Genomic DNA, 13,665 nt, shown 5'->3' with positions numbered 1-13,665 from the left:
GAGAGGAGTCACCAGAGACAGAGCAGGGAACAGAAAAGTTAGACTGACTGAAATACACTGCTGAGGGGAGCATTGGGCAAGACAGGAGAGGTCTGCCACACCATGTGGTTATCTTGCCGGCCAGCCAGGATTGAACCTGCGCTGCAGAGGCTGCGGACTCCTCCACAGCGCTGCGCTCAACCTCCTGTGCCACCCAGGGGAGGCCCTGGAGGCTTATTTTATATGGCTGTTGATCTGGCAGCCCTGGGAGTCCTGCAGCCTCCTGCAGAAAGGAGAAGTTGGGACTGGCAGGAAGGTGGAACAGACACCCCCTGCAAGGGGAAGTACAAAGAGCTTCCTGGACTCAGGATGGATTTGGGTGTGACAGTTGAATTGCAACACAGTTCGAGTCTTCAGTTCAAGTTCCCATCTCTGCAGACTGTGCAGCCTTTCCAGGCCTCCTCCCTCTAGATTGTGCACGGTTTTCCCTTTTTTCTCCATTCCTCATTCCTGGCACAGGCTCTCAGGCTGGCTGATGAGCAGTCCTTCCCGCCTGGATTAGCTCAGCATGCGTTACTCTGGAGCTGCTGACCTGGTCCCTGCCCAATCATTTCAGTTGTTTGGTCATCTCTGGCCTCTGACTCCTAGGCATGAGAAGTCCAGCCCAAAGCAGCAGTCTGGCCACACCTTAACAGTTCTCCAGAGATGCTGGCCAAGAAGTGAAGCTAAAATCGGGCAAATTGCAAAACTATCATGACTGTAGATCAGTGGATGGAGGGTGGGGGTTGGGGGGGTCGAGGGTCAGGAGGTGGAGGAGCCAGTGGATAGCAAGGGGGCAGAAGGAATTGTTATTTTTGAGTTGATGAACATGTTCTACAAAGTGATTCTCATTCTAGTTACAAGGCTGTATGCAGCTGTAAAATAACTCGTTACATTGCATACTTGTAATAGGTAAATTTTATTATTTGTAAATAATACCTCTATAAACCTGACTTTTTTTTAAGATTTATTTATTTATTTATACAAGAACCGGGGTACAGGCCTGATGCGCTGGTACAGGCCTGATGCGCTGGTGAGAGGGTTCACCAGAGACAGAGTGGGGAACAGAACAGGCAGACTGACGAAATACACTGCTAAGGGGAGCAGTGGGCGCGACATGAGAGGTCTGCCGCGCAATGTGGGACCCTCGCTGGCTGGCCAGGATGGAACCTGCACTGCAGAGGCTGCAGACAGCTTCACTTTGGGGCGCTCAACCGCCTGCGCCTCCAGGGGAGGCCCAAACCTGATTTTTTTTAATGACCAAAATCATGTAAAGTGGGTGCTTCCCTGGTGGCTCAGGGGGTTAGGTCACTGCACTGTGAAGCAATCCACAGCCACTGCTGCACAATTTCAATCCCCAGCCAGGGAGGTGACCCACATGGCTCAGCAGACCTCTCCTGACTCACCCGCTGCTCCCCTCAGCAGTGTATTTCAGTAGATCTGCCTGTTCTGCTCACCACTCTGTCTCTGGTGAATCCTCTCACCCCCACACCTCTGGCCTGTACTCCAGTTCTTATATGCATAAATAAATAAATCTTTTTTAAGAACCATGTAAAGTGATTGCCTATGTATTTATACTTGATCTTAGCCAAAAGATGAAGAAGTGATACCTGTGTATTTAAATTAACTGACATCCTCTGGTAATAAAATGATCAGGCCTGTCCACAGATTGCCTCCCCTTCCACTCCTCATCATCCTGAGCGCTGCCATTTTTTTACCTACTTGGAAGAGCCACCCAGTGAGAAGTGACTGGATTGGTGCTTGGCTGTGTAGTAGCAGTAGCAGAGAGAAACAAATGTTATTTAAAACCAAGCATAGTCTGTCCCTGCTTTTACCTTCAAAGAGGAAGCATGATTCATATCAGAGCACCACAGTTCTTTTTTTTTTTTTCTGACAGAGGTGGTGATAAGCGGGGACAGAGAAACAAGTTAGACATAGAGTAGATGGCTCCACATTTAGCCGAGGGTTTTGGTTACGCAGAGAGGAGGCCCTAAAGGGGTCCTATTGAGTGTGGAGAAGGAGAAACAGCAGCCTAGGAGCTGGTTGGTTGGACCCTCACCTGGAAACGGCACAGCCCTAAGGCCTCAGAATCAAAGTTGACTGATGTGTGGCCACTCCAGAGCTCCTGCCTGCAAGCTCCTGTATGTGTGGGGGTGGGATGGGGTGGGGGAGTTAACTGAGGTTGGGGTTATGGGTAAGGAGAGCTGCTGCCCTGCTTGAGAAATTGCAAAGGATCTGGTTCTTTGTTCAAGAGGAGGAGACTTGAGGAGCTGGGCAGAGGAGGAGAGGTTTTGGAAAGGCGAGAGACTGGCGGTAGGAATGGGAACTTTTGATGAGAAGTTGTCCAGTTTAATTTTAAATTGCTTATGCTGTGATGTGAATAACATCACATCCTTCCATCTCTCCAAGCCTTTGGTGGTCCCCACCATCTGCAGTTTTGCTTACTGCAATTTCAGTGACCTGTGGAAATACTATGTACAAACTATTTTAAGAGAGAAAGTGTGAACTCACATTACTTTTATTACAGTATATGGTTATAATTATTCCATTTTATTGTTAGCTATTGCTGTTAATTTCTTACTGCGCCTAATTTGTAAGTTAGACTTTATCATAGGTATGTTTATGTCTGCACAGGAAAAAAACAGTGTATTTAGGGTTTAGTATTATCAGCGATTCGGGCAGCCACTGATACATTTTTTTTTTTTTAAAGATTTTTTTTTTTAATAGAGGCATGTTTTTCTTTCTTTATTTGTTTGCTTGTTTGTTTTGTTTATACTTGCACTGGGTGCAGTCAGAAGCGCGGGAGGGTGAGAGAATTCACCAGAGCCAGAGCGAGGGGCAGAGCAGGCAGAAGGACCGAAGTACACTGCTGAGGGGAGCAGCGGGCGGCAGGAGAGGTCTGCGCGCCATGTGGGACCCTCCTCCGGTGGCCGGGGAGCAGCCGGGGATTGAACCGGCACCGCAGAGGCCGCGGGCAGCTTCGCAACCCAGCGCTCTACCGCTGCGCCACCGGGGAGGCCCGCCACTGATACATTTTATGTATCCCCTGTAGAATGATCATTTGGATGAATTTGAGGAAAAGAACTCACTTCCATGCCTGACCAAAAACCAGGTCCCACAAGCCCAAGATAGCAAAACAATCCATAAAGTGAACAAACTCCTCCAATAGAGAAATAAATACAGAGAGCACATACTGGAGGCCATACATGTGCGCTATTGTTATTAGTATCACCATAATTATTACACCATGGCCTGTGCAAGGTAATGTGTGAACAGTGGGACACAAATTAGGCAGGCAGGAAGCTGACAGTATTGGGGGGAGGCAGGCAATAAACAATAAACTAATATGATATTAAAATTAGTGAGAGTCCCTTGCTATTGCTGTTGCTAAAGTGCTTGGTCCTTTCAGGGACGCCGAGGACTAGCTGCAGTGAGACCTCGCTCCGCTCCACTGGTGACTTGCACACAATCTGGCAGCCTGGCAGTCATCTGTACCAGGGCCTCGGTCTTTGAGCTTGACTGCATCTACTACCTCCTGCACGATGATGTGGTGACAGCTGAGAAGGATAAGATCAATGCCCTCATTAAAGCAGCCCATGTAAATGTTGAACCTTTCTGGCCAGATTTGTTTGCAAAGGCCTGGTCAGCATCAGTGTTGAAGGCTTTTCTGCAGTGGTGGCTCTGCTTCCACAGGAGGCCCTGCTCCCTCCTCTGTTATTGCAGCTGCGAGAGATAAGAGATTAGAAGCAAAGCAAGTAGAAAATGAGGGGTACAGTGATCATATGGGCTTTGGTCTTTTTGACTAAACGTCTTTTGTATGTAACATATTCAATAAAACTGAACTCTATAAAAAACAGTGAGTGGTAAGTTCTCTGAAGGACTAGAATAGAGTGTGGTAACAAAATGCCCAGTGTGGCAGCCTGGAGGATTTAGAAGAAGTGGTTAAGAGTTTAGCAAAATTAGGAGCTCAGAATTCAAGGTGACTAAGAACACCACCTACTTCACCTGCCATCACCCACTTCTTACGTCAAATACCTGGAGAGTGAAAAGTGAAAGGACACAGGCTCTCTCACACTGTAAAGAGGGGAGGAGCCCAATTCAACAGATCCACCAAAGATGGGACAGGGATCTCAGCTGTCTTCTGAATTATTCCATTTAAAAATAACAGCATCGACTATTCAAAGAGGCCCTAATAAGCACCAGGCTCTGTACCAGGCACTTTATATATGTTACCTCACTTAAACCATGTAACCATGACCAGTGAATTTTATCAGCCCTCCTTTCACAGATGAGCAAACTGAAGCTCAGTGATGCTCAGTAAAAGCCAAGCAAACACAGGGTCAGAATTCGAATCCATGTCTCGCAGATTCCAGCGATCACATACGCCCAAAAGCCAAATGCCCAAAGGTGCAGTCTTTGCACTGGCCAATTCACTTATTCATTCAATATGTTTTTCTTGAGCACCTATAATGTACCAGGCACTAGGGATGCAGTTGACAAAATCTCTGCTTCCACAGATCACAAGGAAGGGCTCAGAACTAAGGTTATATCAGGTGATATAAACACATACACCCAGCCCATATCCACAACCTCCCTGCCACCACAGGGAGGGGTGACCTCTTTGATTTGAATTTACTGGGGGCAAAAAAAAGAGATGTGTGTAAAAAGTAAGGGATCCTGCGAAGTGATTTCTTCCTCCCAGCTGTCAATTCTCCAGGGAGGATGACTCAGGGGCCAAATCCTCAGCTTTCAGTGTTTCACCCAAGGTCGATGGCCTGGCTGGTCTTTCTCAAAAGTTTTCTCATCAGCCCAGGTCTCATTCACAGAGAAATAAGTTATCTGCATGTTCTTCCCTTCCTCTTCTGCAGCCAGCTCAGTGCTGTGCCCCAAAGGGCTCAGAGGTTCATTCTCACTTTCAGCCTCTGCCAGTACACCCCTCTCTCACCAGTTCCCCTAGAAGAAAGGTCAGTTCCTTTATGTTTTTCCACTAAACGAGTTTTCCAACTTTTCAGGCAGAATATTTTTTGTTTGTTGAAGGAGCAAGCCTTGACTTGCAAATCTCTCTCCAGGGCTGGGATAAAACAAAATGGGTGGGATTATGATGGAATTTGTTGAAATCCCTGAACCAAAGCTGACTCTGGGAATTCTGGGGCTGAAGAAATCCTCCCCAACTCAAATGATCTGTTTTATTATCTTCTTATCTTTTACACTGGTTTCTTTTACTATGACTCAGCTCCCACATTCTTCAGAAAACAATCCTTGCCTCACTCAAAGGAGTTCAATGCTGCTTTGTCTGGCTGCTATTAGGTGAGAGAGCAGAGTTTTCGTCTTCGATAACACAGAAAGACTAAGAGCATAGTTATCTTTGGCTTACCTCAGAGAAGACTTTATTTTAAAATAAATGACGCTCAGAAACTTTATCACTGGTATGGCACTGCTTTCAGAGCAGAACAAATGAGCGCCAGAATCTTCATTGCCTAGTCCTCCTCTCATTCGATTCTAGGTACCTTTGCTAAATTGCTTGGATCCCCAGGTTAGCAGTGAGTAGGACTATGCTAAGCACTGGGATTGCTGGGATATTTCTTGATTTATCACTGCTTAATAGTATACTCAGCCTCAAAGCAAGAAAATTGCATCTGAAAATATTTTTGTAAAGTCTGCTCAAGCGGGTAGCGCAAGATAGAGACCAGATGTAGGCAATGGACATGTCTTTTCTGGAAGGAAAACAGGGCTTAAGATGATAAATAAACTTAGGATATGATAAGATCCAGAGGTTCCTTTCTGAGCCATCATTAATTAAAAAAAAAAATCTAGTAACATGTCACTTTAACTGAGAGATTTATGTTCAGTTGAAAACCAAGTTATTTTGAGCTGAGCAAATGAGAACTCTTATGGTGGTGCAAAGCAAACCTTTGGCATATTATTGGATGTCTCACCAAGTTGCTCAGGGACAGTGATTTTCAGAGGTTTAACGAGAAACCTTTTATAATGCCACACAGGAAATAGACTATACACAGGACCCAGCACATAAAGGTACTTGATGTTTCATTTTAAAACTTATTTATTAAACAAACACTTATGTTGCACGTAGACTATGTCAGATACTATTCTAAGTGTTTTACAACTGTTTATTCATGTTCTTTTCTCTTCCTGCTTTGAGGCTGAGTGTGATGTTTAAGCAGCAAGGAGAGAAGAGGGTACATCAAGAAATACTGAGCAGCCCAGAGTGTCCAGAGCACCTGGGCACTGCTGACCCCTCTGTTTGGATTGACAACGTTCCCAAGAGTTAACTTCAGCGTTTGGTCTATGTCCAGGCAGGAGTGTCCTTTATGTCATGCACCATGCTTACCATGACCTCATCTGTCCTTCACAACAACCTTACTGACACCTCCTTTCTCTGCCCATGTGCCCTCTTGTCCTCCTACTGCTCTTTGGCTGAACCAGATGAAACTGCTGACCTTTGTTGACTGTTTTTGACTTATTAAAAAAATGACAATTTCCAGGGGCCTCCCCTGGAGGTGCAGCAGTTGAGCGCTGGGCGAGGCTTCCCGCAGCCTCTGTAGCGCCCGTTTGTTCCCTGGCCGCCGGCGAAGGTCCCCCCCCAAAAAATAAATAAATAAAAATAAAATACATTTAAAAATGACAATTTCATAGGATAACTTGATATTGTCTATCTTAAAGAAGAAAATTGGATGCTTGGCACGGCTCAGTAACTGTCCCTATTGTCTCAGAGGTAGTCAATAGCAGTATCTGGGTTCAAGATTTGATTTGTCTCCTTTTGAACTTCTTAGCATTCCATTTTAAACCAAATATAAAAAGTATGGATCCCAAAACCAGTTGCTTGGATTTGAGTATCAGATCATTCACTATTAGCCAATGACTATGGGATAGAGACTTTCCCCCTCTGTGTTTCAGTGCTCTCTTCTGTAAAAAGGGGATAATGATGCAGTATTGCCCAACTTGTAGCATTGTCTAGGATTGAATGAGGAAGTCTACTTAGAGTTTAGACAGTGCCCAGCACTTGGGAGCCTTCTATACATGTGAATTATTATCTTCAGGCTTTCTTTAATGTTTTTTTCCTGCTTAAGTAAATATACCAACACACACACACACACACACACACACACACACACACCTCCCTTGTTTGTTAATTTAATGCCACAGCTCAGAGAAACTCAATAATAAAAGATCTTGCCTCAGGCTGAGAGCCTCTCTTACAATTTCCCTACATTATCCGGGCTGAACCTGCAATTTATTGTTACAATGCCAGATTCTTTTCTTTTTCCTTATTTTTTTTTTTAAAGAGTGCAGTGAATATGTCACTTCTAAGGACTACAACCCTGATTTATCATTCTTGATACAGAGCCAAATAACCTCCAGACAGAAGAGGACAGCATGGGGACAGAGGGCTAATGGTAATTCTTGTAAACAGTACCTAAATCAGTCCTAGCGGGGGTGCGGGAAATTCCAACTAGTTAAAAGTCTAGGAAGCAAGTCAAAATCACCCCAGGAGGGGCAGGGTGAGGAAATCCCCATCACCCCTACCCCAAACAGCTTCAGGTTGAAGTCACTAGTTTAAAGAGAACTCCGGCGTTTTGGCTCTCAATCTAGAGCTGTTCTTTTATCTCACAGAGCAAGCCTGTCCAGTTTCGACCAGAGTTGGCTAGAAGCCACAATCATCCTTCCCGCGTCACCCTTTGGGGGAGATCTGGCTCCCCCCAGGGCGCCGCGGGTGTCCCAGGGGCCGGCGGCCGGGCCTGGACGGCGCCCCCCGCGGCCCCTTTAAGGGCTGGCCGCGCCCACGTGCTCCGTGATGTCAGAGCAGGAAGCGTTTGAGGAAGTGGCGCCGGGGCTGACAAGTTTAAGATTCCCCTATTTTAATGTCTTCGGGGTGGTGCCAGAGCCCCCCGGTTTTGCCGCCCCAACTCCCAAGTCCCCCGCCCCAGGGAGCCGCTCCCCGCCCCGCGTCCCCGCCGACAGGTGAGTCCTCGGGCGGGGCCGGGCCCCCCAGGTGTCATCGCAGACCTCCAGGCTCCCCAGCCCCGGCGGGTTCGCACCTTCCTCCTCTCTGGCGGATGCTGAAGAAACTTCTGTCGGGTTTAAAAGTCAGGGGTTTCGGGGTTGGTGGCGTTTCTGCGAATCGGAGTAGGAAGGCCCAGGGACAGCGCCCCCGGCCGGGGAGGTTCCCGGAGGCGGCCCCGAGGTGGGTGGGTGTGGAGAGAGCCTCGAGTCCTGCGGCCAGTGTGAGGGCGCACGTGACCGTGGGGAAGCGCAGGGGCAGGTTCTTGCCCTGCCACCTCGGGCAGAAAGCCCGCTGGCCAGGGCGCCCTTTGCTGGAGTCCAGGATGGGGATCCCCTTCCGAGGTCGTGGGGTGTGGGCATCACCTCCTTTCAGTGACTTTCCTCCTGGCTTCCTCGACCGCAGCGGTGGGGGTGGGGGAAGGTGAGAAAGGCAGAAGTTGCTTACCAAAACCAAAAACAAACCAATCAAACTAGGTTATGTACAAAATAAAAACCTCAGGTTTTTTTTTTTCTTCCTTTTTCTCAAGTTGAAGAGCAGTGATATCGCTTACTTTTCCATCTTCTTGAGTTCCATTCTTTTCTTAATCACAACTTTTTGTCCCCTCCGCCTCAAATTACTTACAGAATTAGCACAGCATCAATATGAGCTGGTCACCTTCCCTACCGACCCAGACGTGCGGTGCCTGGGAGATGAAAGAACGACTTGGGACTGGGGGATTTGGAAACGTCATCCGATGGCACAACCAGGTAGGGGCACTGTGCACCTGAGAAGAGGCAGGGGCCCAATAAGGGTAGACAGTGACTTCTTAGAAGAGAGTAAGAATGGCAGAAAGAAGAGGACTTCAGGGCCGCCAAACTAACTCTAGGTTAGTTAGTGGCCTCTAAGCTTGAGTAACTATTTCACCTTAAAAACTCAAAATTAATTTACTTTTGCAGCCTCAGTTTATATTTTAAGCTTAAAATATAATTTTAACATTATCCTAACATTAGGCTATCATGTACTAATATATTGTGTAGTAATACATGACATGTTATAAAACAAAAAGTGGCCTCCCTGCTGGCCAGCCTACTGGTTAAGTCTCAGCACTACCACCATGAAAGCCCATCGTGATGGCCTGAGTTTAATGCCTGGCCAGGGAGCTAACCCACATGGCACAGCAGACCTCTCCTGTTTTCCCCCATGCTTCCCTTAGCAGTGTATTTCAGTAGATCCGCCTATTCTACTCTCCATTTTGTCTTGGGTTGAATCCTCTCACCTTTAGCACCTCTGTCCTACACCCCAGTTCTACACAAAAATAAATAAAATCATTAAAATAAATAAAACAAAATAGAAAAATTTGAAGGATGAGAATAATGAATTTTTTAATGTTTTAAAAATATTTTAAATATTTACCAATATGATGTCTTCCTGGTATCGTTGGAGGAAATCCATGTGAACGTGAGCATAATCATTAAGGCTCGTGAATGAAAATCCTTACTTCAAATAGTTCTTATAGTTTGGGATTATTTGGACTAGTTTCTTTTTAGATCTGATTAGATTCTCATTGTTTTTACCCTATGTGTCTGACATAGTTTCTTAAACTAGAAGTGTTGCTTGTGCAAGTGTTACAGGTACTGAAATTCTCTGCAGGAATCTCTTTAAGCTACTCATCCACTTTATGAGAGTTATTTTACTAAAGCTGAATAATACAACCTATAATTCTACCTAAGCAGGGCGGGCACATGCAACCTGCACCATGTTTCCTTAGCCCTTTGTTCATGCCTGCCTGTGGAACACCCATTTTCCTCAGGAGACCTTGTATACTGAAGTGGCATGTGACCTTCTGATAAATGATCTGAGAAGGGTGCCATGTAGTGGGTATCAGAAATGCTTCATTTTTCTCTCTCTATTTTTTTTTTTATTTCAGTCTTGGGTAATCGGTGGGGTACAATATACAAAATTGGAGACCACGGCTCTAGGGAACCCACATCCACCAAGTAGCTAAAATTAGATTCATGATCCAAAATTCACACCTTTGTGATCCTTGAAAGAAGACACCTGCTTTTTTAATCACGAGGACTGCTGACCACTTTTTTTGGACTGAAGAGATGCCAACTGTGTCTGAGGGTCATTGTGATTGCTGCCATCCTTTCTCAGGTAGTTGGAAGGCATTGTTGGCCTCCTTTGAGTCTTGTCAGCTCTGGGTGTATGGAATAACTCCGGGAAGAATGTGGGGCAAGAGATGATGGGCAGAGTACAGTTCTGCCAGTAATCAAGTTCTTATACTTTCCTGGGAAACTAGGATTCCAGCAAACCCCATGACTGAAGTTCCTTAGAAACACAACTGGCTCGAATTTGTTCTAGTCATAGTGAAAGTAGGCCTAGCATTACAAAAGAAGAGCTAGTTCACTCTGTGGTCCCACATATACCTGGGATAGGCTGCTTCTAGAAGCTCGTAGAGTCTTGATTACAGAAAATATCTCTCTGTAGCTGAACCAGAGACATCTTGCTTTCCTTCAAACAGAGTTCTGTACCATTTGTAACTCAAAATGACCTCTATCTGCTATCTGGATTGGAAAGCTATTGTTAGATGGAATTTGTTTCTGAATTTCTAGATAAGTGTGTTTGAGAGAGAAAGAGAGAGAGAGAGAGAGAGAGAGAGAGAGTTTTCTAGAACTTCTAGTTTTAATTTCCTTTCCTGATTCAAAATCTTAATTTGTTCTTAATTTTTAAAAAACCTACCCCCTCATTCTGCTATTTGAAGTCCCTTCACATATGGTCTCAGCATCTCTTACTAGTATTACCTCTTTATGTTGGCTCCCAATAGGTTGATTGGTTGAGCCCTCTGGGTCAAGCCTGTCTTCCTTGGGTGGTTTTATGTAAATTCTTCCATTCTACCAGGATCAGCTCTCGGCTATCTTTCATAAATGTTTTAAAGACTCCTTGATTCTATGGGAATTGGAGAATTTGATCTTTCATTGAATTCCTTCAGCTCTACTCATTTGGTGTATGCCTCATCTATTGCCCTTTGGCCTACTTGTAGAAGTGTCTTGTTAAGGCTCTAAGTTCCTGGTCAGCCAGAGCTCTGTCTGTCTCTTGGCTTTTTTCAATTCCCCCGTTAGGAATAGCTTTGTTAAATGTTTATGTTTTTTGGTGCACAAAATCATTCACTCAGTCAACCCAAAAATATTTATTTACTGTCTACTAAGGAATGGTGATTAAAATCCTCTTAGTTTTTGAAAAGATCTTTTTGGAAAAGGGAAAGAGCCATTTATCAATAATTACAAATGTAAACTCCTAACTGTAGTAAGTATGAATGGGAGAGAGTGCAGTGAGACCTTATACCAGGGTCCTGGACCAGTTTGAGTTGGAGAGGACTTTTCTAAGAAGTGGTGCTTGAGTGGATGTCTGAGGGATTGGTAGAACTTGGTGGGACAGAGAAGGTGGGAGGAGAGATCAAGGCAGAGGGAGCATCCTGATCAGAGTCCTGGGGGAGAGGTAGGTCATGGCAACTAGGCAAGGTTGAAAGGCCAGTATGAACAGAAGGGACGATGAAGAGGAGCCAGATGCCAGAGAAGCTGAAGTATAGAGATAAGAATAAGGCCTACTGAGGAGGTTTTGTTTTGATCTGAGCACTGGGAAGCTGTTGAAGGGAGCGCCATTCAAATCACAGGGACAGATTGAAGTGGGCCTAGGGAGTGGTGTGCTGGGAAATTACCTTTCTGAAAAAAACATTCTCATCAGTAGCAAATACCAGTTTCCGCAGTGGGTTATTTCAAGCCACTGAATTTAGCATCCAGCTCTTACTGATCCCTGGCACTGGCACTGGCACTGGCAATGCCCTGCTAGGGAACACCCCTAGATCATTCTCAGTATTTCTTAGATTCTTTGTTCCACAGTTAGTCTAATTCATTTTGCAGCACTAAGGGAAAAACCCTCCTTTGGAGGACAAATCACTTAAGTCTTTGTTAAACAAAGAACTCTAAGATGAGTATTTCCTAGTGAGGGAGGGCAGTGTACCAAATTATACCATCCCTGTGTCTCCCAGTTTCACTGATTCTCTTAGCAGGCCTGGGTCTTAACAATCCTTGCTGTGTCAATATTCCCTTAAATCTTTTGCTAATGGTCAGCACAAACCAGCTGTCAGTGCACGCTGGATAGGAGGGAAGGAGATAATCTAAGTGACATCAGCCTAAAGCCTCTTTCAGGAATAAGAGTGAAAAACCACATGACACATAGTCATGCAGACCTGGGCTCTAATCCTGTCTCTGTGACTTGGCCAGCTTCATGGCTTTAGGCTGTAATGTCCCATATGGATTTTGAGGATGCTAAAGTATTAATCCCCTCAGCTCTCAGCACATCTGGGCAGGACATGGGACAGCCACTCCCTGGAAGCATCTGGAGACATCCTAGGGTGCCCCGCAAATGTATTCTCTGTGCACTTTGATGATGTGACAGAGGCTGGTAATTGCTGTTGTAGGTCCCAAGGTCATACTGTTATAAAGGTATAAAAAAATTAGGTGTTAATGATTATTTCTTCTGTGAAGGCACTCACTTTTACTTGTCATGTCACTGGACATGACTAAGCTGAAGAATCAGTTTCTATGTGTCTTAAAGTCTCATGACATTAGTCAGTCAATTCGCTAAGAATGTCTTGAACATTCATAAGCTCTCTGAGGGAAATAGGAACTAAGAGGTAAACCTCTCCTTAATGGAGAATAAAATGAGTATTTAGGAATATATTACATATGTTGAACTACTAGCCCCAAGTTGGGTGGAAATAATGATGGCATTGTTAATCAAGAGTGTTTTGTGCCAGCTGTACTGGGTGTGTGCTTATCCGTGCTGTCTCTTGAATGTGCAGAGGAGAGGAGGCTTCTGGAGGAATGGAACAGGAGCAGGATTCTGAAAGGAGGTAGACCATAGACAGTCTGAGAAAAGAGAAGGCAGTTCTAACTAGAGCTAGAGAAAGGGAGCGATACCGCTTTTGTTTACTCAGGACTCACTGTGTACATGGCACTCCAGCTCATTCTGACAGCACCAAAGGGGGCAGAGCCATCTGTGTCTTATGGAATCTTCAGTAATGGGCTCAGTGTCACATACTTACAGGCAAAGGAAAGGGAGTTGCACCTTTGCATACTTTGCACCTGAGCTCCTGTGGGTAAGTTCGGTGTTCTCTGTGTCCGTTGGGTGTTTACATTGGGAAGAGTAGGTTGAAGAACTGTCTCAGTATAGACTGGTCAACATCATTGAGTTGGGGGTAAGTTGCTGTTAGGCCTGGGATCTTTGACTCTGAGCCCTGGACTCTGCCCATAGACTCTCTCTGGGCCCAGCTTTGCATGTCTTCTTTTTAATTTTATTATTATTATTAATTAATCAATTTATTTTGTAGAAGAATTGGGGTACAGGTCAGAGGTGCGGGGGTTGGCAGGATTCACCAGAGTGGGGAGCAGAACAGGCAGATCTACTAAAATACACTGCTGAGGGGAGCAGTGGGTGAGACAGAGGAGGTTTGCTGTGCCATATGTGGGTTACCTCCCTGGCTGGGGACTGATCTCAGACCACTGCGGTGATAATGCTGAGACTTAACCCCCTGGGCTACCAGGGAGGCCCAACTTTGCACTTCTTTTTGAAACTTGGAGGGG

General features: G+C 45.4%; 1 protein-coding gene across 1 annotated transcript in view; it reads left to right on the top strand.

Moving 5' to 3' along the window:
• Positions 1–8,682: 8,682 nt before the first annotated feature.
• Positions 8,683–13,665, top strand: part of IKBKB (inhibitor of nuclear factor kappa B kinase subunit beta) — a gene marked incomplete at both ends in the record, with an annotated part of 51,736 nt that continues 46,753 nt past the window's right edge. Inside the window, one exon of the mRNA XM_084232586.1 lies at positions 8,683–8,787. Coding sequence (XP_084088712.1) covers positions 8,683–8,787 — 105 coding nt within the window. The remainder of the gene's footprint in view (positions 8,788–13,665) is intronic.

This window comes from Talpa europaea, assembly GCF_964194135.1.
Source record: "Talpa europaea genome assembly, chromosome: 4".
Taxonomy (NCBI): domain Eukaryota; kingdom Metazoa; phylum Chordata; class Mammalia; order Eulipotyphla; family Talpidae; genus Talpa; species Talpa europaea.
This window is presented reverse-complemented; position numbering and strand designations above follow the sequence as displayed.